The 25,445-nt window shown below is 57.1% G+C and overlaps 1 protein-coding gene across 3 annotated transcripts; it reads right to left on the reverse strand.

Moving 5' to 3' along the window:
- Nucleotides 1-254: 254 nt before the first annotated feature.
- On the reverse strand, nt 255-15,327 carry OLFML2B (olfactomedin like 2B). 3 transcript variants are annotated; one of them, XM_079314428.1, is made up of 8 exons: nt 15,075-15,327; nt 13,724-13,987; nt 10,206-10,313; nt 6,534-6,704; nt 5,055-5,283; nt 3,223-3,672; nt 2,620-2,796; nt 255-1,700 (listed from the first exon to the last, which is right to left on the reverse strand). In XM_079314428.1, the coding sequence occupies exons 1-8, from the start codon at nt 15,216-15,218 to the stop codon at nt 1,099-1,101; spliced, it is 2,145 nt and encodes a 714-aa protein (XP_079170554.1). In that variant the 5' UTR covers nt 15,219-15,327; the 3' UTR covers nt 255-1,098. The 3 variants fall into 3 exon arrangements, with proteins under 3 accessions (XP_079170554.1, XP_079170553.1, XP_079170552.1); XM_079314427.1 differs by having other exon boundaries at nt 3,223-3,675; XM_079314426.1 differs by having other exon boundaries at nt 3,223-3,675; nt 5,046-5,283.
- Between the last annotated feature and the right edge of the window lie 10,118 nt (nt 15,328-25,445).

Raw genomic sequence — 25,445 nt, forward strand, 5'->3', positions numbered from 1 at the left:
GTGTGGCTCTGCTTGGCACAGCGTTGACACTGCCCCTGGCACATCCACCCTGTCCCCCTCCTGCTGCTGGAGAGGGGATACCCCACACAGCCATGTCCCCCTGCCCCAGTGCCAGTCCCAAGCATCCTAAACCCCTCTGGAGTTGGAAGCTGGATGTGTGGAAGCTGGCTCTCCCCAAGCCAACCAAAACCCACCCAAAACAGCATTTCATGCACCCAGAGGGTGAGCCAGAGCCAAAGAAAGCCCCGAACAGCTGCGAAGGTACTGGATCCTTTATTACTGACAGCAGGTAAATACAAGATGCTGGTGGGCAGGAGGGCAAGGGCTGTGCCTCTCTGAGGGATCCTGATGGTCCAGGAGCAGGGTGGGCATGAGAGGGGATGTAGGAGATGGACTGGCACAGGGAAGGCTCTGCCAGCCCCTGCCCAGGCTGCCCAGCGCCCAGCAGATGCCAAGGGGGACTACTTTGGGTTACAAAATGAACAAACAAAAGCCATCTACACGTATTTACAGCACTCCCCTCCTGAGTCAGGGCTCGGGGTGCACCCGGCCCCCAGAGCAGCCCGCAGAGAGCAGAGGGGACAGTCCTGGGCATCAGTACCAGCACCAGGGAGCTGGAGCTGAGCTCGCAGCCCCGTTGTACAGCAGGGTCTCCCTGCTGGCTGTCAGCTGGGAAGGTGGTCCTGAGAGATGGGAATTGCAGCTCCTCCACCAGGACAGGCAGCAGTCCCGCTGCGACCTGGTGTGCGCAGCCTTGCGCTGCTGCAGGGTGCCTTGCTGATCATCTTCAGCTAAAAACATAGCAGGAGGACCCTGCCTGGGCCACCTCCTCTTCCCTGGGCAGGAGAGCCGGGCCTGCCCTTCCAAAGGAGAACCTCCTTCCCCTGGGAAGGAGAATCAGAAGCGAGGATACAGCAAAGACGAAGGGGGTGGTTCTGGCCTGGGGATCGATCTACGATCCGCCATAAAAAACCAGCTCGAAACAAAACCCATCATTTACTCTTCGATTTGTACAAAATAACAATAATAACAATAAAAATAATAATAAAAGGTGCTGGTGGCCCCTGGCTTGCAGTGCCCCACTGTGGTGGGGGGGTCTCAGTAGGCAAAGATGACGTGGTAGGTGACTTGGTGGCCATTGTCCCAGGCGTAGAGCAGGCGGTCCTTGGGGTTATAGTCTATCTGCGTGGTGTAGGCGTACTCGTTCTCAAAGAGCAGCCTGGGGATGATCTGCGTGTTGGTGTGCGTGTCGAAGGCGTAGGAGATGTTGGCGTTCCTCTTGTTGTAGCTGTCCACGGCGTACAGCACCCCGCAGATGACGAAGCAGTTCCCGTAGAAGTTCTTGCGCAGCCCCGTCCTCCACGTGGTCTCCTTCTGCGTGCTGAGGTCGGCGGCGTTCAGCTTGCTCAGCACGATCACCTCCTGGCTGGAGCCCTCGTAGCTGATGGCCGGGTAGATGACCCACAGGCCGTTCTCGTCCACGGCAAAGTCCACGTCCGAGTGGCCGCGCCAGCGCCAGGGGGTGGCCTCCTCGTAGGCCACGTCGTGCAGCATGGCCCAGGCGGCCACGTAGCGCTGCCGCAGGTCGTACTTGATGATGTTGCGCGTGAAGGCGCGGTTGTAGTAGAAGGAGCCGTTGTACACCACATGTCCCGTCCCGATCCAGCTGTAGGGCAGCTTGTAGGAGTTGCTCCAGCGACCTGCAGGGTGGGCACAGCTGGCTGTGAGACCTCCCCTGCCAGCAGCACCCGCTGCCCCCAGCTCTGCCTGCCCGCCCTGTCTTGAGTTGATGTGGACAGCAATGTTATTCTGTCCCCATCTGTTGAGCTGGGTGGGGCAGTGACCCTGATCTCCTGGCACATATTATCTGCTAATGGGCCAGCTTTAAACCAGCTGGGGCAATCATCTTTATCTTTCCACAACCCATCCTCCCTCCAGGCAGATATCATCTGCTGCTGGCCCATTCAGTCCCACTGCATGACTGATAAAATTCCATCATCCCACTGGGAGATGCTCCAGCCAGGGGGAGCAGCCAAGCCTTTCCTACCCAGAGAAAAACTGAGATTTTGGACACCAAGGTACCTTCTTAACACTGGATTCCAGAGGAAAGCCAGACCTTTCCACATCATCCCTGCACCTTCAGAGGAAACTGCACCTTCTCCAGGAGCACTGCTCCAGCTGAACCACATCTGCCACTGCAGGAGGATGCAGCCACCATTGAATGGGACTGCTGCCAGCACCCTGACTGACTGACGGGTGTCAGCTTGGATTCTGACTCTGGCAGTGTTTGGGATTGTTCTTTGTAATACTGTATTTCTATTTTAATTTCCCTAGTAAAGAACTGTTATTCCTAATTCTCACATCTTTGCCTGAGAGCCCCTTAATTTCAAAATTATAATAATTTGGAGGGAGGGGGTTTACATTTTCCATTTCAAAGAGAAGTTTCTGCCTTTATTGGCAGACAACTGTCCTTCAAACCAGGACACTCCCTCTCTGGCCACCTGCCCCAGGCTCTGTACCCCCACACCAGTGCAGATCATCCTCCCACCCACCCATCCCCAGGAGTGAGGATGGACCAGCTGAGTGGTGGCTAGTATGGAACCATGGGTGCACACCCACCTTGCTTGAAGTTGTCAAGGTTCCTGAACTCCACCAGGGTGTTCCCATAGTAGTAATTGGTGACGTAGATCCGCTCCTCCCGGGCCAGGGGATCCTTCATCCAGGCTCCCTCGTTGCGCCCGTAGGTGTTCTGCGTGGTGGGCCCCGAGATGGTGGACAGGGTGTCCTTGCAGCGCCCTGTGTGAGCAGGGAAAGGCTCCTGAGGCCAGAGGCAGGGTGGGCACACTGTCCCTGGCGGCCTCAGCCCCCTCCAGCCCCTTGCAGGTCCCCCAGCCACCTCAGCCCTGGTGCAGCAGGACTTCCCAGACCCCCTAAACCTCTCCCCCCAGCCTCAGCCATGTCCCTGCTCCAGCTGAGGCTGCTGCCTGCCTCAGGTCCTGCCTCTTTTTGCTGTGCCCAGCCCAGCCCCAGAAGGTGGGAGTAAACTACAGCAGGTTTCAGAGTTAATCATTAAACCCAGCACCCCACCGAATCTCTGTCAGCTCGCTGTGATACCTCTCACCTGTGACCTAACCCAGGTGTGCTGTGCTTAACAAGACACCCTGTGGGCAGGAGCCAGCCCCCTGTCACAGCTGGAGGGGTGCAGGACCCGCAGGCACTCACCAATGATGTTCCTGATGTCCTCCTCCTCCAGGCCCTCCTTGGGGGTGGCAGGGCTGGCTGGCGTTGGAGGGGTGTTCGCCTGCACCCAGGCTCCTGGGCTGCTCTCCGTGTCACCCCAGCCCCCAGCAGGGGTGGCCATGGGCATGTCCTCTGTGGCTGTGGCCCAGGCAGTGGGTAGCTGTGGGGTGCCCTCCTCTGCCAGCCCAGCCGGGGCAGTCACAGGCTCTGGGTCAGGGATCAGCCGGCGGGCGGTGCTGGGGTCCGGCGTGGCAGGGGACAGGGACGCCGTGGTTGTCACAGCAGCTGGCACGGTGCTGGGAGTGCTGCCAGGGGTGGGTGGCCACCCCACCGGGGAGGGCTTCCTCACGGGCTCGCCTGCCCTGCTGCTGGGCCTCAGGAGCTGGTCCTCTATCAGCAGGTCCACCGTGTTGTCCCCGCTGAACAGCTCGTCTGCTGCCAGGCACAAACTGGGGTCAGCCAGGGCAGCGAGGCCACCACAGCCCCTCCAGCTGCTCCTGCCCACCTCTGCAGCCTGCCTGGGACCAAACCCACTGTCTTGGGTTACAATACAGGATGTGGCCAGCAATGTGTGTTCCATCACCATCTGTTGAGCTGGGTGGGGCAGTGACCCTGATCTCCTGGCACATATTATCTGCTAATGGGCCAGCTTTAAACCAGCTGGGGAAATCATCTTTATCTTTCCACAGCCCAGCCTCCCTCCAGGCAGATATCATCTGCTGCTGGCCCATTCAGTCCCACTGCATGACTGATAAAATCTTTCCTACCCAGAGAAAAACTGAGATTTTGGACACCAAGGGACCTTCTTCCCACTGGATTCCAGAGGAAAGCCAGACCTTCCCACATCATCCCTGCACCTTCAGAGGAAACTGCACCTTCTCCAGGAGCACTGCTCCAGCTGAACCACATCTGCCCCTGCAGGAGGATGCAGCCACCATTGAATGGGACTGCTGCCACCACCCTGACTGACTGACGGGTGTCAGCTTGGATTCTGACTCTGGCAGTGTTTGGGATTGTTCTTTGTAATACTGTATTTCTATTTTAATTTTCCTAGTAAAGAACTGTTATTCCTAACTCCCATCTCTTTGCCTGAGAGCCCCTTAATTCCAAATTATAATAATAATTTGGAGAGAGGGGGTTTACATTCTCCATTTCAAAGAGAAGTTTCTGCCTTTATTGGCAGACACCTGTCCTTCACACCAGACCACCCGCCTGTGTCCCCTCCAATGGGACAGTGCCCATGCCAGTGACATCCAGCACTCAGGCCAGGCAGAGCTGATGGAGACCCATTCTGCCCTCACCTCCCAGAGACTGGGCAGGATGCAGAGCCAGCTGCACTCCCACCCAGACCCAGGCAGGGCTGGGAGCCCTCTCTCCCGAGCCAGCCTGCACAGAGGGCCATTGTCCTTGTGCCCTGTTGCTCCCTGAGGGCTCTGCCCCTGCTCCCAGCTCTGAGCTGCCTCCCCCCACAGCAAACACTGCACAGCCCATTTGTGCAGATCTGCCTGCAGCAAGCAGATCTGAAACACGAGCATATTTCATAAACCTCCGTTTCCCTCTGGAAAGGTGTTGGTGCTGGGTGTTTTGCACCAAGCCAGCGAGCTGTTTCCTTAGCTGCCAGGGATTTTCCATGGAATAACAATGCCCCATGCCCCACAAACACAGCTCAAAGGCTGCACAGCGTGAGGTACCAGCTGTCCCACCTCCCCTGCTGCTCCCACAGCTCTGCCCACACATTCCCAGGGGATGAGGCACTGGCTCTGCTGCGGGATGCAGCCTCCATCCCTCCAAGCAGGGCTGCATACCCAACTCACGTGTCTCCTCGATGTCATTCTCTGACTCAGGGGCCTGGGCTTTGTAGTAGGTGACCCCTCTGACGATGGTGGGCTTGGAAGGAGGCCGGCTCCTCACCCCCAGCTTCCTCTGCAAGAGCTGCTCGGGCTTCTTGTCCTCCTGGGAGAGCTGCAGCTCTGGCAGGGATTCCACCGAGTTGATCTGCTGGGAGATGGTTTCATCCTTCAGGAATCTTTCTTCGTATTTTCCCTGGAAAAGACACAGGAGGTTGTCACCAGAGGGGCCAGAAATGCCAGGTTTTGGGCACAGGGCAGGTCAGGCTGCACAGCCCCACACTGGGCAGGAGGATCTGAGCTCCCTCCTTGCTCAGGGTCCCCCTCAGTGCATTCTGCCATGGGAATCCCTCCAGGAGACAGCAGGGTGGCAGACCAGCACTGCTCCTGCATGCCCTGGGTGCCACCCTGCAGCTGTGGGGCTCAGGGCTCCCCAGTGGGAGCTGTGGGATGCAGGGCAGGCAGGAGGAGCAGGGACACTCCAGGGACTGCTTCCAGCAGAGTGTGCAGAGTGTGCAATGTGCACTGAGCATTCACAGGGGCTGGGGGCACCTTCCCAGCACGAGTAGGACCCTCGCAGGCAGGGAGCAGGAACCCCCCAGGGCAGGGACCAGCTGCCACAGCTCAGACCTGCAGGATTTCATCTCATTAAAGGGAATCCAAAAGCCAGCCCGAGGGTTGAAGCCGTGCCCATTTGGCTGAGAGGATGGGCCCTGCTGCAATTAGCAGCCAGCAAAGGGGAATATTGGGAAATGAGGTCACTCAGGGTAATAAAAGCCCCACGCTCCACTCCCCTGCCTGGCCAGGGCTGGCTCCTCTCCAGCAGGCAGCAGCTGCTCAGCCCAGGGTGGGGAGCAGGGAGTGGGGCTGGGGCACTGCTGGGCACCCCTGCCTGGGCACAGCTGGGGCCACTTCACAGTGCCATTTCCCACTGCCATTTCCCAGTGCTACTTCCCAATTCCATTTCCCAGTGCCATTTCCCAGTGCCATTTCCCAGTGCCATTTCCCAGTGCCTTTCCCAGTGCCATTTCCCAGGGCCATTTCCCTTCATGCTGACACCCAGGCAAAGATGCTCCCATGGGGTCCCCCCAGTCTGGTGCTGGGTGCCAGAACCTGGGCTGGGGGCTGGTGGTGCAGGGGTAATTGCCTGGCAGGGAGGCAGGGGGGGCGACAGGCTGTCCCTGCAGCAAGCCCCAAGCCCTCTAATCAAAGGCTGTGCTTCCCAGCTGGCCCCACAATGACATCAGCTTTCCCAGCAGCTCAGCCACTGCTGACCCCAAACCCAGAGCCCCGTGGGACGAGGCAGCAGCTTCCCTCTTTTCCCACTATCACACCAGCTGGGCTGTGCACACATGGGTTGGGAAGGAGCACAAACAGGGTCACTCTGGGCAGGATAAACCACCCCCATCCAGGGGACAGCCAGGGCTGCCCTGCACCTCTCTGTACCTCTGGGTGAGCGTAGGCAGCCTCAGCATCCCTCTGCAGAGAGCTCTCAATGTCAGCCAGGCTGCTGGGGAGGAGCCTGGAGCAGTTTTCCCTGCCAGGGGCATCCTGCAGGGCATCCTCCCCGCTGGCCCCTGCCCGCTGGCTGTCCTGTGTCAGGTTCCTGGCCATGCCCTAGGAAAGCAAGAGAGGAGACTTTACCCCCCTGGACACCCAGGGATGCCCCAAAGCACAGCCCTGCAGCTCTGTGCTGCCACCCTGGGCTCACAGCTGGGCATTCTCCATGAGGCTGGGCACTCCAGCTGCTGAGAAGATGCCCCAGTGGGATCCAGGAACCCCATCCCTGGTGTGCAGATCCCAGATCCACTCTTTGTTGCAGGTTCCCATGGGGTGGGAGAGTGGATTGAGGCTCTTCCACCCCCACCTTCAGTCATGCTCACCAGCTCACAGGAGGAAAAGACAAACTCAAACACTTTAAGCCAGACTGGTGTCCTTGGCCTTGGCAGCAAGTTCATCTTGCACTTTTTTAATCCCACCTTCCTGGCCTGGCCACTCTGCTCCCCCTGAACACTCTCTGCTCCCACAGAATGAGGGACAGGACAAGAGCCAGTGACCCTCAGAGTGCTGTCCTGTGACCAGCAGGAGCTGCGGCTGGTTGCAGCTCCTTCAGCAAGCAAAACCCTTCCCCCTTCTCATTCCCCCAGCCACAGGCACACCCTGTACCCAAGGGATTGTTTCAGGCTCTGCTCATCACTCCTTGGGCTTCTCCAGCTCAACCAGCAGCTGCTCTGGATAGGTGGCACATCAGTCACAGCCCTTCAGCACAGGCTCTGGGGGTGGTCACCCTGACCCTTCATTTGCAATCTGTCCTGCCATTAATTTCTAAAATCCACCATGACCTCCATCTGTGACCCAGTGCTGCCAGCTGATGTGACAGCTGTGGGCTGAGGACAAAGCAGAGGAACTGCCTCACCAGACAAACCAAGAATCAGGGATTCCTTCCCTCTACCAACAGCATGGGTCTAAAATACCTTCTTGTGCTGGAAAGAGCTCAAGAAACCTTCCAAACTCTGGTTAATCCCCAGCTCCCTCCACGGGCATTGAATTCCCAGCCTCTACCCAAGAATCACAAATCCCAGATCCAGCAGGACACTCTGAGGCAGAGTCTGGTGGCTCAGGGACTCTCCAGCAAACATTTTGCTGCAGCAAGCAGAGGAACAAGGATCTTGTGATGCTCTCCCAGCTCTCAACACCATCCTCCTCTGGAGAGGATGACTGATTCCAGCAGTCTCGTGCCCTCACTTTTCCCATGTAATGTCTGGCTTCTGACCTGCTTGGGGATAACATTTGCCTGTCCCTGAGCAGAGAGGCAGCAGCACAGGCTGGCTGTGATGCTCTGAGGCTGCTCAGCTGCTGCCAGAAGCAGCCTGCCTGGGAGGGCCGTGCTTTGAAGCCATGCCAGGCTCCATCCCAGCGACTCAGCTGCTGTCAGACCCCACGGCTGGGCCAGGGTGTGATCTTCACATCCCCTCTGCAGGAATTCCCATGCTAAGCCAGCAGCAGGAGGCATCTCACACCTGCTGCTGCATCAGCTGGGCTCTGCCCCACCAAGGGCAATCTCCTCCTAACCCAGCCTCTCCTGTCTTTCTCCATCCTGCCCAAGTGCCTGCAGGCAGCTTCAGCTGCTTTTACATGATCCTGCAGCCCCCCTTCTGGGAAATTGGAGACCCCTGTGAATTCTCTGCTGCTACACCTCTACAGTTCCATCTCAGGCCAAACTCTTTCATCCCCATAGAGCTTTCTGCCCATCTGCCTCCTGTGATGGGCTGTGAGCAGAGTGACCAGGCTGCAAAGGTCACCCCCTGTGCCCAAAGTGCCACTGCTGGCTCTGAGCCTCCTGCAGAACCTGCCTGCTAGGCAGGACTGCCTTGGTACTGAAGCAGAGTGCAGTGACACCCCCACTGAAATAATGGCAAAGCCAGGTAATGGCTGAATGTCTTGGGTTGCAATTCAGGATGTGGCCAGCAATGTGTGTTCTGTCCCCATCTCTTGAGCTGGGTGGGGCAGTGACCCTGATCTCCTGGCACATATTATCTGCTAATGGGCCAGCTTTAAACCAGCTGGGGCAATCATCTTTATCTTTCCACAACCCATCCTCCCTCCAGGCAGATATCATCTGCTGCTGGCCCATTCAGTCCCACTGCATGACTGATAAAATTCCATCATCCCACTGGGAGATGCTCCAGCCAGGGGGAGCAGCCAAGCCTTTCCTACCCAGAGAAAAACTGACATTTTGGACACCAAGGGACCTTCTTCCCACTGGATTCCAGAGGAAAGCCAGACCTTCCCACATCATCCCTGCACCTTCAGAGGAAACTGCACCTTCTCCAGGAGCACTGCTCCAGCTGAACCACATCTGCCCCTGCAGGAGGATGCAGCCACCATTGAATGGGACTGCTGCCACCACCCTGACTGACTGACGGGTGTCAGCTTGGATTCTGACTCTGACAGTGTTTGGGATTGTTCTTTGTAATACTGTATTTCTATTTTAATTTCCCTAGTAAAGAACTGTTATTCCTAATTCTCACATCTTTGCCTGAGAGCCCCTTAATTTCAAAATTTTAATAATAATTTGGAGGGAGGGGGTTTACATTCTCCATTTCAAAGAGAAGCTTCTGCCTTTTTTGTCAGATACCTGTCCTTCAAACCAGGACAATGAAGAGTACACTGAGCCACAGGAGGAGGGTGGGATTGCAAAGGGAAACATTGGTGCTTTGTTATTTTCAAACCTCAAAACCCCTTCTGGGTGAATTTCCACACTTGGAATCCCAGAGCCCCCCAGGCAGGTGTGCTCCCCTCAGCTGTCTCCTTCCTGCCCCTGGGATGGAGCACTTCCCAAAACACTGCACAAGTGGAATTTTGGCTTTATAAATCACGGCCTCTCAGCTCCTGGCTGGAAGCAAACAGGACTGCTCCACCCCAACAGGAACGTGGAATTACTGTCTCAGATAGGGACCACAGGAGAAAACTCCAGTATTTAATCTGGCAACCTGTCTCTCCATAGCTGAGCACAGCTTAAACTGCAAGCTGTGCTAGCCAAAGAAATATTAAACTGTGTGGAAGTGAAAATCATTTCACTGGAAGTCTGCTCCAAAATAAAATGGAAGGTTGAGGGTTCTGCTCTGTTTTAACACAGGCCAAGACGTAACTCGGTCCTTCAGGAATCCGAGCTCTTGGCTCCCCACAGCCCAGCTGAGTGCACCCCAGCACCAGCCTTGAACCTCTCTCCCCCACATCAAACAGCACAAAAGCTCCTGGTTGAGAGCAGCCATCACACCAGCACACAAGGAAACCTGAGAAGAGGAAAAACTGAACAGCAGGGACTTCTGACCAAAGGAAATGCTGCTCCTTGTGTGGGATCCTGCTCCCAGTCCAGAGGGAGGGACTGGGAGAGCTGGGGAGGGTCAGGCCTGGCTGATGGGGTGGGCATGCACTGGGCACTGTCTGTGCCCTGGGCTGGTTCACACATCCAAGCCTGGTCTGGCTCAGTTTCAGCCAAATAGCTCATGAACACTTCTCCCCAGGCGAGGCGGCTCTGAGCACACCAAGGCAGCAGGAACATGGCTGGAGGCAGCTCCCACCAGGGCAAGGACACTGGAGGACAGCAGGACTCACCTCCTCGAGCCTCTCCACCCGACCCACCAGCTTGGTGGTGACTGAGTGCAGCTTCAGAAGGTCCAAGCCATAGAAGGCACTTTCCAGCATCTCGACGATGGAGGAGAGCTGCAAGGCAAGGGCAGAGCGCAGTCAGGCAGCAGCACTGGCTCTCACACACCCCCATGCAGCCTCCTTTCCCTTTCAGCCCAAAAACCCACGGGTGATGCACCCATCTGAGTGCAAGAATTCGGATTAAAAAGCAAGTTTTCCCTTACACAGCCCTGCTGCCCTGATCATAGCACGGCATGCAGAGCAGCATCCGCCACCTCCACAGAGCCCCAGGGCTTCAGGAGCACATTTTGGGTGCTGGGGATTAGCAGCAGGGCAAGGTAACATGTTGTTGTCTTTGCCAGCTCCAGGCAGGCTCTCCCACAAGCCCAAGGGCTTAAATACTCCAGCAGTGATGTGACTGCCAGCAAAAGAGGCAACAAGAAAAAGGCAGCTCAGTTTGAGATCAGACTCTGAGCTCCTGCCATCCTGTGCTCTTTTTCCTGGAACAAGAAGAAACTTGTTAAAAAGTTTTAAAATACTCTCAAATTGCAAGAGTGAAGAAATAGAACTTCTGTGCCAGCCTGGCAACAATTGCCTTTTTGCAGAACAATTTTATCAGAGGGATGCTGCCCTGTCCTGCATTTCAGATACCCTGTATTTAAGCCAGCCCTGTGCCTGTGTCCTGCCCAACCTCAGCCCTTGGTCACCATTCCTGGGGACAGCAGTGCCCTTCCTCTGCATTTTGTGCAGTTTCTGGTGCTGGAAAGTGCTGAGCATGGCAGGGCCACTGGGAAGAGCCCCTTGGCCATCTCCCCCAGGTCCCCTGTGTCCCCACAGGGAGCTGCAGACTGTACAGCCCCGATGGCTGAGCAGGATTTTCAGTGCCTAGGAATTACTGCAGGGTGCTGACATTTTCTCCCAGCAGCTCCAAACGGGTCAGCAGAGATCACAAACACGGGAGAATCACAGGCAGCTCTGCTGGCAGCACTCTGAGTTTCCACCCCGGCCTCCCTGCGGAGCTGACAGCAAAGGAAAGATTTTTTTGGGCCAGATAAAATGGCAGCACTAAGAGACAAGAGCTGTTTTATGGCTGTGCATCCACTTTCCACTGAGAGCTGGATGGAGATGGCTGATACAATGCACACAGCCTGCCAGGCTGGAGACAAGAGCTTTCCCCCCAGGCTGGAGAGCTTCCATCAATGCACAAAGGTTGCAGACTGCATCAGCCTCCTTCCAAACGATCCTGAGCACTGCCTCCTTGCCCTGGCTCAGCACTGAGACCCCCAACAGCCAGGCTGTGCCTGCAGGCAGCATGCTGCCATTGCACAAACACAGAGCTGAGGCTGAGCTGCCCCTGGACACCACGCTGATGCTCCTGTCAGATCACTGCTCCCTTCCCTCCACACACCCTGCACATGAACTCTGGCTCTGACAGCCCAGGAGCTCCCACTGGACCTTGCTAAAGGTACAGATGGGGCTGGAACCTTCAGTGCAGGCTTCTGACTGAGTTTGGTTGCCCTGGGCTATGCTCCTGCTGCCTGGATTTCTGTCTCTTCCTCACCATTCCCTCAGGGACTCATCCTCCAGCCCACCCAAGGGGCTGCAGGCTCTCCCAAACAGGGCTTTCGTGACAGATCACAAAAAACTCCAGTGAAACACAGCACACAAATGAGCCTGTGCCCTTCCTGCTGCTGCACCAGGCAAGAGTTGGACCAGCAAAGAGAGTAAAACCCTTTTGGGGCTGCTTGGGGCTGTGGGGTGGCCCCACTGATGGGCTGTGGGAGCTGCTCCTCACCAGTAGTGAAAGAACTGGAGGTGTGTCCTCTCCTAGTGCCCAGCTTCTCCTCCACCAAGGGGCTGCTCCCAGGGCTGCCCAGCCCAGGAGGGGCTCTGTGTCTGGCAGGGAAGCAATCCTGCTGCCCAGGGATGGAGGCTGGCACACAGAGAGCTGTGTTTGGCCAAACACTGATGCAAGGAGCCCTGGCTCGAGGAGGGGGAGCCAGGGCCAGTTCCTAGAGGACAGGCAGCCCTTCACACCACAGCTGGCTGTGAGCAGCTCCTGCTGGGAAGCACAGCCTGAGCCAAGGGGCAGCCAGGCACGCTCTGCTCCTCCTGCAGGAACATCAGGACAGTGGGGGCTGTGCTGCAGGGGCTCTGCTGCCTCCCCAGAAGGGACCACAGGGGTGGCTCTGTCACCTCGGGGCTGTCAGAGAGCTCACTACTCTCATCTCAGGCCACGTGGGACCTGCTGGCTTTTCCTCAGACGAGGGACCACCAAAGGATACAGGCTGGGGCTCCTCCTCCCCTGGAATGATGGATTGTCTGCCTGTGCCTGTTTATCTTCCCTAGCTGCAGGGGCGCTTGGACAAGGAGCTGCTAACTGTGATGAAACACATCCTCCAGCTCCAAATTAATCAGAGCAAGCCCATGGTGGTGGTGGCCTCCATGGCAGCTGCCTTGCACACCTCCTGCCTTCCCAGCCAGGAGGGATTGAGGGCAACCATAAAACACCAGCCAGGAGCCCTTGCAGAATGAGCCAGGACAGAAAGGGGCTGATTCGGGTTGATTGGGAGAAACTGAAGACAAAGTGGGATGCCAGTGATGGTCTGAAGCAGGTATTTGGCCTCCTGAATGAACTGTGAGGGAACTGCTTTTCCACAGCCCCACAGCTATTTATAATGATCCCAAAACTTTGGGTCTGGCCTGGTGTTTGGCATCTTTGACCTGCACATATCCCTGATATCAACACTGGCCTCTCAGGAGCACCCCCAGCTGAAAAGTGGCCAAAACTGCATGAACACAGCAGAAAAATCTGAGTACACATCAACCTGCCACTCCAGGGACTCGCCAGGGGCACTTTCTGCTGCCCTACACCAGCACCAAACTGGAAAACCCAGCGGGGTCTGCTGCCAGCTGCTGCACCAGCGAAAGGAAGCACCCAGCAAAAGCCAGGAGTGCTTAAAACAAACACTGTCACTTTTGGAAAAGAACTACATGTTACTAGAGAGATGAAATACTGAATAGTAGGGAAGTGTCAGCACTTAAAACAACAAATCCATCCTGCCATCAGCCAGCTGTGCATCACACCCTCGCGCTGACGCATCGGCAGCTCTTGGCCCAGGGAAGCCAAAACAGCTTTTTTGAGTGGGTCCTTGGGAGTCCCTCTGTGCAACAGAAAAAGGACCTGGCAGCTGCTGAGCGGAGCAGAGCTGTCCTCCAGGGACATTTGGAGCTGGACAGAGGGCAGGGAGGGTTCTCAGCACAGAAAGCCACGGTAGAGCCCAGGCAGCACGGGATGAATCGAGTGAATCATCCACTGCAGCTGCTCCACTCAATCCCTTCAGCTGAGCTTGATATGAACGTAACTAGGAGATTATTTAGGAGGAAAAAAGGGTAGGAAATGGAGTTTTTTTTATAGAAAAAGCTCAGAAAGAAGAGCTGCTTGTCCCCAGAGAGCCAGGAGCTGAAGCTGCTCTCTCTCCTACCTTCAGGTCGCTGCTCTCTGCCTCCCGCAGTTTCTTCAGCCTGAAGTCGCCCTCGCAGGGGTTGAGAGCCGAGGGGGGGGCCACGCAGGCACACTTGCAGCTGGGTCCTGACGTGATGGTTTCCACCGTGTAAAAATCCTCGGCCCTGAAGGCGCCCTCGTTAATCCTCTGGCAGGCGCCGCGCCCCAGGGGTCTGACCAGGCATTTGCAGCGGCAGTCGGAGCCCTCGGACACCGCCTTCACCTTGTCGTAGTCACCTAGCAGCTGAGCACAGGCCACCAGCTGAGCACACCTCTCATCCTGTGCCTGCCACAAGCACCGGCCCAGAGCTCAAGGTCCGGGCAAGGACACTCTGGATACCCCGGCTCTCCCAGAACCTGCCAGCCAAGGAGCTTCTAGACAGCTTTTCTTTTTTATTTTTTTTTTTTTTCTCTCTAATCACTGCCTACAAGGGGGATAAAAACTGGCTTCTTCCAACGGGATGTTTTTTACTCCACGCTGCTTTTATTTAAAAGAATTTAAAATTTTTCTGCTCTCTGTGTGCAAAAGACCCCATAAGCCACCTGCTGTCCAGAGCAAGACAGTTTAACACAGGCCAACAAGGCAAGGGGACATTGGAAGAGTGGCTGGAAGCCACCCTATAAGCAGCACAACCTGGTGCTGAAGCAGTATTTCTGATTAGCCCTATACAATGCCAGGAATTTCCTTTACGGAGATTTGCAGACAGCGCTTCTGAAAGCCCAGGCACAAAAATAACTTTGGCGGTACGTTTCCAATAGTCTGTGCCTTAGCCATTTCCGAGGGCAGATAATAACACACTGCCTGATCAGCCAAACCTAGCAGGAGCCTCCACCGCATCCCACTGGCAGGGAGAGAGCCTGGATCCCTCCCCTCGGCACACAAAGAGGCCCCATCAGCTCTCCTCCCCGGGAGTTCCCCTTTTCCTGAGTCCCCACGGGAAAACTGATAGGATGGAGTCTGCGAGGTGCTCCCTGGTGGGCTTCAGTGATTCCACTGAGAGCCGGGGGAAGAACTTCCTGCAGTGCAGAGCTGAGCTCCACTGAGAATGTACACCCAGCAGCACTGAGAATGTACACCCAGCATCACTCCGTGTGTGCACAGCATCCTCCAGCACTGCCGAGAGTCTGCGCTCGGCAGCACCCAGCTCTGTCGAGTGCATACGGCACTCAGCATCACCCAGCACCCTCCAGCATCACTTAGCATCACCCACCATCACACAGCATCACTCAGCATCACCCAGCATGGCCCAGCATCACCCAGTATCCCCCAGCATCACCCAGCACCCCCCAGCACCCCCCGCATCCCCCAGCCCGGCCCGGCAGTGCGGTACCTGCGAGAGGATGTTCTCCTGGTTGTCCGCCTCGTCCTGCAGCGGCTCAGCGGAGGGCCCGGCCGTGCCGGCGGGGGTGGTGCCAGCCCGGCAGCCGGCGCCCAGCGCGGCCAGGCAGAGCAGCAGCGGCAGCGGCCGAGCCATGGGCGGGCGCGGAGGGGCCGGGGCCGGGGCCGGCGCGGAGCCGCCGCTGCTCGCTCAGGTGCGGAGCGGGGCGGGGGGGCCGGCCCGGGCAGCCCCGCTCCTCCTCCTTCCCTCCTTCCCTCCCTCCCATCCTCCTTCCCTCCCTCCCGGTCCTCCCTCCCAGCTCCGCTCCTCCCTCCGCTTCCCCTCCCCGAGCCCCGGTCCTTCCCACCTTCCCCGGGGCTCCCGCTGAATCCCGCTGCTCGGGCGCTCGGGCATCACCCCGGAGCCCCGGGATGCTCTGGGGAGCCGCCAGCACCTCCCCAAAAGGCGAGCCTGAGCATCCCCGCTGCCCCGTGCCGTGAGCCGTCCTTACGGCTGTCCGGCTCCCTCCGTCCTTGGGTGGCGGGGTGTGGCACGGCACGGCTCTCTGCCCGCACTGGGGTCACACGCTGCGTGTTCCAGGACAGGCTCCCAGCCATGAGTGCAGAGCTCCGTGTGCTCACTGAAATTCGGCTGCGCTCTGGCAGTGCTGCATCCTCCTGCACCTCCTGCCAAAGGGAAATGTTCTGGACACGCTGTTCCCAGGGAGAGCACAGGCACAGCATCTGCTGCTGCGGAGGTGTTTGCACTGCCCTGATCACGGCTGGGCCTCGCTGGGACACAGGGGAACCTGAGGTGCCCTTGTAAACACACCTGAGCAGGTCAGCACCACTGCCAGTTATGGCACAGACTCGGGTTTTCCTCAAAATGTGCCCATGGGTCACAGGCAGAAGTGACACGCACAGCAAGTGGCATGAGAGGCCACCTAACCTGCTGAAACAAGGCTGAGCAGAAGCTAAGCACACCCAATCCCTAATGCACACATATCCCAAAATCACCCCAAAATGTGGTGCCAGCAGCCCTGGGACCAGGCACCCTCCTTAGGGGACCTCCAGCTCCTCCATCCCATCCTGTCTCCCACAGTCACACCAAGGGATGGGGCTGCCAGACACAAAGAAAACATCTTGTGTGGGAGAGGAAGCGCCTGTGGCACAAGGATGGTGAAGATGCTGACCTCAGGATCCATGTGGGATGGCTCTGTGCCTCCCTGGCCCCTGTGGGGAAGGGGCAGGGCCCTGTGGATCCCTGCAGCAGGGCTGAGCAGAGCAGAGCAGAGCAGGAGGGGAAGGACAGCAAGCCTTTGGCAACTGGAGAGCAGTGGGAGGCAAAGGCATCTCTAAAAGCCTCTCCCCACCAGCCTCTCTCAAGGATAATGGGTCCCTGGAGCACAGGCTCCTTCCCTTCTGTTTCCATGGCTCAACTTCCCCATCTGCCAGCACAGGCTGCCCTGAAGCTGCCAGCCCAGCACTCCTGGAGGCCCCAGCCTGTGCCCAGCTGGCCCGGGGCACCAGACCCCCGTGACACTGCCAGGGCTGGCAGGGACACCAGCCCAGAGAGATGCCACAGCAAACAGCTCCTGAAACTGTGGAGGCCTTTTCCCAGTGAGCACTTCCAAAGGCTGGAAACACATAAGGAAAACAAATCAACCACGGTATTTCAAAACTAAAGGGAAGGATTTAATATATTACTGACATTCTTGAAGGAAAGCATTTCTGGCAGTATTTAGTTTGGGTTAAAGATGGGTTTAAGCCCATCCTTTGAGGGCAAGGACAGAAAGTGACAGGCACTTTGGGTTCAAAGCAGTCATCTCTAGAGTCTGAGCATTCCTCCCTCAAGAAAAAACAAAGGATAAATCCACTGATCGAGGACACCAGAGCAAGATGTGATTCTGGCTGTTCTGTCTTGCTGATGGAGACTGGCCCAAACTTTGCTCAGAGCAGGAGGCCCCAGCGTCCCCAAACCTGACCCCATTCTGTGGCTCCAGCCAAGCCAGGGCTGCTCAATGGTGCAGACAGTGCTCTTCAAAGTGCCACAAGAAAAAACACCACGAGATCTGGGTAAAAGGGAATTTAACAGTCTCAAAACAGAAACTCGGGGCTGGACCCGCGGGATCCTCGGGGCTGAACTCGCGGGATGCTTGGGGCTGGACTGCGGGATGCTCGGAGGTCACTCTGCGGGATGCTCGGGGCTGGAACCGCGGGATGCTCGGAGCTGGACCCGCGGGATGCTCGGGGCTGGACCCGCGGGATGCCCTGAGCTGGACCCGCGGTATGAGCTCGGGGCTGGACCCGCGGGATGCTCGGATGTCACCCTGCGGGACGCTCGGAGCTGGACCCGCGGTATGAGCTCGGGGCTGGACCCGCGGGATGCTCGGGGCTGGACCCGCGGGATGCTCGGGGCTGGACCCGCGGGATGCTCGGAGGTCACTCTGCGGGATGCTCGGGGCTGGACCGCGGGATGCTCGGGGCTGGACCCGCGGGATGCTCGGAGGTCACTCTGCGGGATGCTCGGCGCTGGACGCGCGGGATGCTCGGGGCTGGACCCGCGGGATGCCCGGGGCTCGGCCGGTCGGTCCGTGCCCGTTTTTCTGGCGAGGGCGCAGCTCCCCCGCGCGGCACGGCCCGGCCCGGACACCCGGGCGCTGGGGGCTGCGGCTCCTGGCAGCTCCTGGCGATTAAAACCCCTCCTGCCGGGGCCAGACCCTCCCTAGGGTCTCTCCTGCTGCCGGGCAGCCCTGCACTGATGCAGCGCTGCAGAGGGGAGGGATCCTCCCTGTGCCTGCTATCCCAGCTCATGCACCAGCACACCATTCACCTTCTCCTCTGCCGAGGTGTGTTCCTGGCTCCTGCCCAGCCCGTTCCCTACCAGCACCCTCAGGGCTCTCCCTGCCAAGCTGCTTTCCAGCTGGGTGGCCCAGCACACCCTGCTGTGGGGGCTGTTCCTGCCCCGTGCCCTTCTCTGTGTTGGGCTGGGCTCTGGCACCCCATTTCCTCAGGTAGGGAAAGACCAAGCCTCCAGCTTGTCAGACACCCCTGCCAGTGCAAAAGGTCACAGACAATTCAGGGTTACAAGCTGAAAGATCCCTACAGCATCACGTGGATGGGACACATCTTCCTCGTTACCTGGCCCGGAGGTGGGCAAGGTGAGCTGCAGGCTGTGGTCGATCCCTGCCTGCTCCTGCTGTGTGCTGGAGCTCTTCCCAGGATCTCCCTGTGGCCTCAGCTCATGTGGCTGCTGCTCCCACAGCCTTGGGTGTCAGCACCACATCCTGCTGAGAGCCCAAAGCCTCAGGAGGCAGGAGGTGTTTGTGTTCCCATGCTACTGTGCCTTCCAGGGGCCACAGACAGAGAGGGGCTGGTGGGTCGTGTCAGGTGTGCCACCCTGTCCCTGGGCTCCTGGAGGCAGCACCTCCACACCTGCCAGGGGCTGAGTGTGGGAGGGGAGAGGTGCTGCCACTGAGCTGGCACAACCTGTGGCTGGGGCGGCAGGAGGCCACAGAGGCTGGCAGGTGCCACAGCCAACAGCAGCCTCGTGCAGTAGCTCCAGCAGGCAGGTTTGCTGCAGGAGCCCAGGGTGAGGGCAGCTCCCTCCTACATCCATCCGCTGCAGGAGGAAATCCATCCTGTGGGGTGAATGAACAGGCAGCAAAACTCGTGCTGTGAGCCTGAGCTGTACAGCAATTTGAGAGGTTTCCCCACTGACCTCAGCAGTGAGATTTTTGTTGACGTCTGTGAGTCAAGTGACACCTGGGAGAGCAGGCTCATGCTCCGGAAACCATTCCTGGGCTGTCCACAGAGCAGGAGGCACCACTGCCCCAAAAAACAACAGAACAGAACAAAAATGTATTCAAAAATGTGTCCTGAAACCAGTAATTACAGAACTCTCCAAGAAGGGTTTTTGAAAGCAGGAGAAGGCCAGGTGAGTTGCACTGTGTCAGGTGGGTTAGCTGACTGGCCCAGGCAGGTCTGTTCCACCTGTCATGAGAGCAGCTTAAAGCTGGGTTTAAGGGAGCTTGCACTAAGCTGAGCTGCACAGGCACTGATTGCAAAGCTCAGGAGAGATTACTGCAGTGTGAGGAAAGTGGGACTTCACACAAGTTCTGCCTTGTCATGATATTATGCTAAAACTCCTGTTTCCTGTTCCCATTCACCAAACGGGGCAGATACTGGGGCCTGGCATTTTCCCACCAGTGTCAGAGACTCTTGGGATTCACCTGGGCTTTCCTACTCTTCAAATGATTCTGTCCTGTGCTGGCACTGGTACCAAGGGAGCAGCATGGAAACCATGGACCTGAGAGGTGAGGGGACTGTGCAGGGAGACCCTGAGGGGCTGCTGGGGGTCCACATCCAGCAAAGTGAGCATGGGCCAGGTCCAGCACAGCCTGTCCCACTCCAAGCTGCACTTTTGAGGTGTCCAGGCCACTGTGGTTGGACCCAGAGCTCACAGAGCAGTGCTGTAATAAACATCAGGAAAGGTGACCCTGACCTTTGTCCTGCAGCAATCAAATCACTGATGAGCACCTCACTGAGGGATGCATGGGCAGGGGAAAAGGTGGGGAGAAAACAGGGATTAGCAAGGGCTGATAAAAACACGAGAGCAGCCTGTGTCAGTATTGACAGGTCCCTGGGGAATGGATGAGCTCAGCACCTTGGGCAGGGAGCATCACCCTGACCAGCAGCATTCAGGGAAGGTGATTGATCCAGTGGGATGTGCTGGGACAGGTTTCTCCAGCAGCCACCACATACCAGCAGCACCTGGCACTGAGGTGCCCTGGGCAGCACATCCGGAGGTGCCACCCGTGCCAGCGCCACCAGACCTGCCCAGTGTCACCTAGGGGTCCTGTGTGTGTCCCAAGGAAGGGGCTGAAGGGCTGGAGGTGAGGCCATGGTCAGCCTGGGGAAGAGGAGGCTGAGGGGAGACCTCCCAGCAGCCTGCAGCTTGCTCAGGGGAAGCACCAACCTCTCCTCTCTGGTGGCCAGCAACAGCAGGAAGCTGTGCCGTGCAAGAGGTTTTATTGGCATTGGTGTAGGTATTGGTATTTTTATTGGTTTTATTTATTGGGAGAAGGTTTTCCACCCAGAGAGTGGCTGGGCATTGGAACAGGCTCTGCAGGGCCATGCCTGCCAGAGTTTCAGAAGTGTTTGGGCAATGCTCTCAGGCACATGGGATGACTCCTGCTGTGTCCTGTGCAGGGCCAGGAGTGGTGCTTTGATGATCCCTGTGTGTCCCTTCCAACTCTGTGGCTCCATGGAGCCTGTTCCAGCATGTTCTCTGTTTGCCCTGGGACACCAACAGCACATCACCCTGCCATGGGCAGTGTCCACACCTCCCTCAAACTCCCATGGGCTTCTGGGGGCCAGGAGGTGTTGGGACACCTTCACACCACCAGCTTCTACCTCCATGGTCCCCCTTCTCCCTGTATCCTCAGCAGCTCTGCAGCCCAGCAGTGCTGTCCTTGAGTTTGGGGAAGGAGATGAGAGCAGAAGCTGGACCCAGCTCCCAGAGGATGAGGAGCAACATCTCCTGCAGGAATGCCCTGCCCTCCTTGTCCCAGCTCATTAGACACCGTGTCTGCCCCAGCAGCAGCAGAGGAAGGGCTTTGCTGATGATAGAGATGCCAAGGGCCACCACACGTGGGTGGCAGGAAGCCCTTGGGCTCGTGCCCACGGCCACAGCTGCCTGCTGGGCTGTGCTGCTGCTGCCTGACTCACTGCCTGCCTTTCAGAGAGGCAGAGGCTCACTCCCAGCAGGACTTCTGGTCCCCAAAGCCCTCTGTGGGACAGGGGATGTGCCAGAGCACCCACCCCGTGCATCCATCATGGATGTCCCCAGAGCTGAGCACTCCAGAGCTACACCAACCCATGAAGGACATGGAAGGAGAGCAGGAGAATGGCCAGCACCACGTGGACCTGCAGGGAACCCAGAGGTGGATCATTAATGCTTTGCCTATTCCTGCTCCAGGAGGGACATTCTGACCAGGGGGCTCCCAAGCCCGTGGTGCTGTGGGCTGTAACAAACCCCTGCAGCTGTGACCCCAGCCATGCCCAGGCTACTGAATTATCCTGCCATTCCCATTCTCTGACCTCGATCCTGTGCTCCCAGCCCAAACACCAGGCTCCATGCCTGCTGTGGGCTCCTCCCCTGAGTTTACCTGTGGCACTGCCTGGCAGCTAGCCCATGCCCAGAGGAGGAGCCATCCTAGACTGGCCTCCCACCCTGCTGTGCTCCAGCATTTCTGCTGTCACCCACCCCTGAGTCGTGCCTCCCACAGCATTCATTCTGCCTTCCTTCCACCCAGCTGACAGCACATGCCTCTCCAGGAAAGAATGCCCATCCTGAGCTGGGCACAGCAGGAAGAGCCTGAGTCAGCCCAAGAGCTGCCCAAAGCCAAGGAAGCCATGACCTGCTCCGAGGTATCCAAGGAATTCAAGGCAGGGATGGATGAAGCCCTCCCAAAGCCCTGAGCTGGGCAGCTGCTGCCAGGCAGAGTGAGGATCTGCTCTGCTCTCAGTGCAGAAAGCCATGCACACACATCCCAGGGCTCCACAGCAGCATCCCCACAGCCCCCACACCCTGCTGCTTGGAAGAGACCTACCTACCCAAACCATCACAGCCAGCTTGGCTTTTGCTGGCTCACCAGGAATGAGGCACCTTCTGCCCAGGTGACAAAGACACCAAATATTGCTGCAGCTGTGCTGCCCAGAGGGGAGCCAGCCATGGTGACTCAGGGAGCTGCCCAGGGACAGCCTGAGCTGGCCAGAGCTCCTGCTGGGACACAGAGGAGGCCAAGCCTGCAGCTGTGTCTCGTGCTGCACCATCTTTGTCTTTAGTGGCTTCTCCTGCACCAGAGAGGGTCCTACACCCTGTGGTACCCACCACACTCCTGTTTGCTGTGCTGGAGGGGGAAATGAGTGCACAGCAAGCAGCTCTGCCTCAAGGGGAATGTCACCTGCCTGCCAGCACTGTGGTTTGGTACAGACCCTTGTGTCTGCAGAGGGGTTCTGGCAGGGCAGCCTCTCCAGACCCCTCTCACTGAGCAAAAGTGCCAAAAGTGTTAATTACAGCATCACAATTACAGCCTCTCCAAGCTCTGCTCATGCACAGGAGCATCAACTGATGAGTTCACAAGGAATTTACCACTCCTGCTGATTCTTCTCACTGGCTGCTCCTGAGCTCATCCCCCAGCTCCCTTTCTGATTTCTCCTCTGAGCACATCTCTGTTTTCCAAAGCAGTGCTGACAATCTTCCCTGACCCTGGGAGCAGTCTTGGCTCTACAATTTGCCCATTCTCAGCAAAACCCACCCAGATCCAGGTCCCTCTTGGCTCTTCCCTGCTGTTGGGACCCTCTCAGAGGGGCTCCCTGCTCCTCACCCAGCTCTCCAGAGCTGTGTCTCTCCTCTCCCCACTCTGGGCAGCTCCCCTGCAGGGCTTTCAACATCAAAGCTGCCATCCACTAAGCCTGGGTCTTTCCAAACAATCTGGCTGTGTTACATCCACCTGTTTACAGGGACATGCCAGTCCTTGTTGTTCTCTTCCATCCCATTCCATTCCCTTCCTGGAGAGGCAAAGGTCACCCAGCCACGGGATCTCACCTGTGACACGCTGATCTCAAGCTTTCTCCTCCCTTGGCCAGGGCTCAGGTCCCACCCACCCTCCTGTTATCCATGCCCTACATAGCTGAAAAGCAAAACTCAGGCTGTGTTTGGAGCAAGGCAACGTGTTTGCTCACAAAGGTGAAAAACCAGTGGCTCAGGATGAGGCACAGCCATGAGATCCCAAATCACACAATCAGCTGATTGTGCAGGGCAACCACAGCCTCTTTTCACACTCAACACCTGCCCTGGAGGTTCTCTGGAAAGCTCCATACCCAGGGATCACATAGAGCAAGCTCCTGTGTTAGCAGAGCTTCATGGCAGCCAGCTCTTCCCTATCCCAGCTGGGATTCCTCAGCTCCAGGCAGGAGCTGTTTTCATGGCACAGAAATGCAAATCCAGCTGAAAGGGATGAAGCTGTGTGTTCAGGTGTCTGCTAGCCAGGAGCAGGGTGTGAGGAGCCATCCTTCCCTACAGGCCAGCTCTTCTCACAGCTGGGTGCTGGGCAGCCACAGACCTTGGGAATAGCCAGACCCTGGGAGCAGACAGACCCTGCCCTTTGGGCAGCCCCTGTTTCAAAGACCCAGGCCCTACCTGTGCTTTCAGGACAAAAGACAAAATGTGGGAGGTGTTTTTGGTTCCCATCCCACACAGCAGTCCCATCCCTTGGCTGCAAAGGCATCCAGAACAGAAGTTGAACATAACCAAGTAAATTTTCTGCAGAAAATAATGCCTGGGATCAGGCAGGAGCCCCTGTGGAGAAGCAAGGACTTGTGACAAGTGCCACAGAAGAGTGGAGCACCTGCTCCCACTGAGGAGCACTCCTCGGGACACACCTGGGCTGCCTGTGCCTCTCCAGCTCCTGCAGCAACAAACCTGTGGGACATCACATGTCTGTCCCATCTTTTCAGGTCATTCCACTCTCCAGGGCTCAGCTCCTGCTTTAGCACACTCTGTTCTTTCTTTGTGTCACTCTGAGCAGGCAGCTGAGCTCCAGGTCACCAGAGGCCACTTTGCACCCACACCAAGCACAGCCACAGGCTGCAGGGATCCCTCACAACTCCTGGATCTCACACCTGCACCTCCCAGGATGGAACAACACTCCAGTGCACCAAGAGCCACCACAGCAAGTGAGGGGAAATTCAACCGCACAGCAGAAAACAGAAAAATACATCTTCTCTAACCCTGAGCTGCAAATCCATGAGGGAGAGCTACAGAGAGCTTTTAAGATGAGCCAGAAACAAGTTCACAGCTTTATTGACCAGTGTCATGGATAAAGACTGGTCCATCCTCTCCCCTCATCAGCCACTGAACTCGTCCCATCCCATCCCCACCTTTCCTGTTAAATGTCCAACTTCATCCTACAAGCATACTTGAGAAAAAATCTAAAACCTCTGGTCAACCTCTGCCCATCCTAGAAATTTTCCCCTTTTTTCCCAAGCTTTAAGGAAAGAATGCAACAGAACCACCAAACCCATATATCAGAAGATACTTCTTTTTCTGAAGTATGCTAGATCACTCAAAGCTACATCTAGGCTGTGCAGACCTCACTGACTCAAACCCCAAGGCTGGCAGAGCTGCAGTGCCAGCTGGCACAGGGCAGTACAGGTGATCAGCTTGGCACCAGAGCCCTGACCCTCCCGTTTCCCACTGAGTTGCACTCAGCTCAGGAGCATTGTGTCAGACCGTGCTTTAGTAACACTTGTTTCACTTCCCTCAGCCCAGAGAGAAAATGGGATAACAAATGGCTGAGGGCCTCTGCATTTGGGGTAGAATCCTGAATGTGGAGTGGGTGAGTGCACACAGCAAAGCTCCAAACTCATCCAAAACCCACCCAGGCCCTGTGCTTCACCCCTCTGCAGAGCAGAGCCAGGGATGCTGTGCATGGATCAAGCACCCCCAGCCACTACTCTCCCTGCAGAGAGAGGGAGGCACTCCACCAGAAATAGAGGGGATTGGTCCCAGGGTGGTTTAGGACACAGCTGAACAGAATCCAGATCTGGTGCTGGGAGTGGTTTTATTGCATTTCAATAAACATCCACAGCAGCACAGCCCAGTCTGTTCACAGCTGAGGGAAGCACACCCCACAAGGGCCAGCTCCTCATTCTGCCCTACTGCCAGGACAAAACCCATCAGTCCCACCTACACTCATGCTGGTGGCTCAGGCCTTCCACCAGGCTGAGCTGGGTTTCCTCAGCCCAAACTCAAGACTGAGACACCTCTACTGCTGGTACCACCCTCTGCTCAAAACCAGTGGAGGATGTGAAGTTCAACACTGAAAGCAAGATTCTTCAAATCCATACCCCTGCAAGCCAACTCCACCAAGAGCCTGGATCCTCCTGGCTGGCAGCTCTGTGCAGGTTTCCTATCCAGACCCCTCTTTGTGGGCACCCAGCACAGTCTCCTCTGACCTCGCCTGACCCTGCCAGCCCCAGGGAAGTGCCTGGGCTCCCTTGCCACCCAGCATTAAGCCAGTAATTATGTGGCACAGCAGGGTGAGCAAGCAGCAGGGACATCTCCCAAGAGCCTAGGGCTGGGAAATAGTCTGACTTCCCACAGCTGCTCAGCACTGAAGTCCTCAGAAATCACTCATGTCTTTCCTGACCTAAAGAAGTAAGCCAAAAAGGGGGCTAGCAGCTCTTCTGTGGCAGAGGGGAGAGACTCCATACTTCCCAGGTACACACAGGTTTATAGCTCAAGGCAACAAATTGAATTTCCTTCCAGCCCTCCAAGTCAAAAGTAGATGGATATTGGAGTAAAAACACCAATATT

The sequence above is a fragment of the Erithacus rubecula genome (genome assembly GCF_903797595.1).
Source record: "Erithacus rubecula genome assembly, chromosome: 10".
NCBI lineage: Eukaryota > Metazoa > Chordata > Aves > Passeriformes > Muscicapidae > Erithacus > Erithacus rubecula.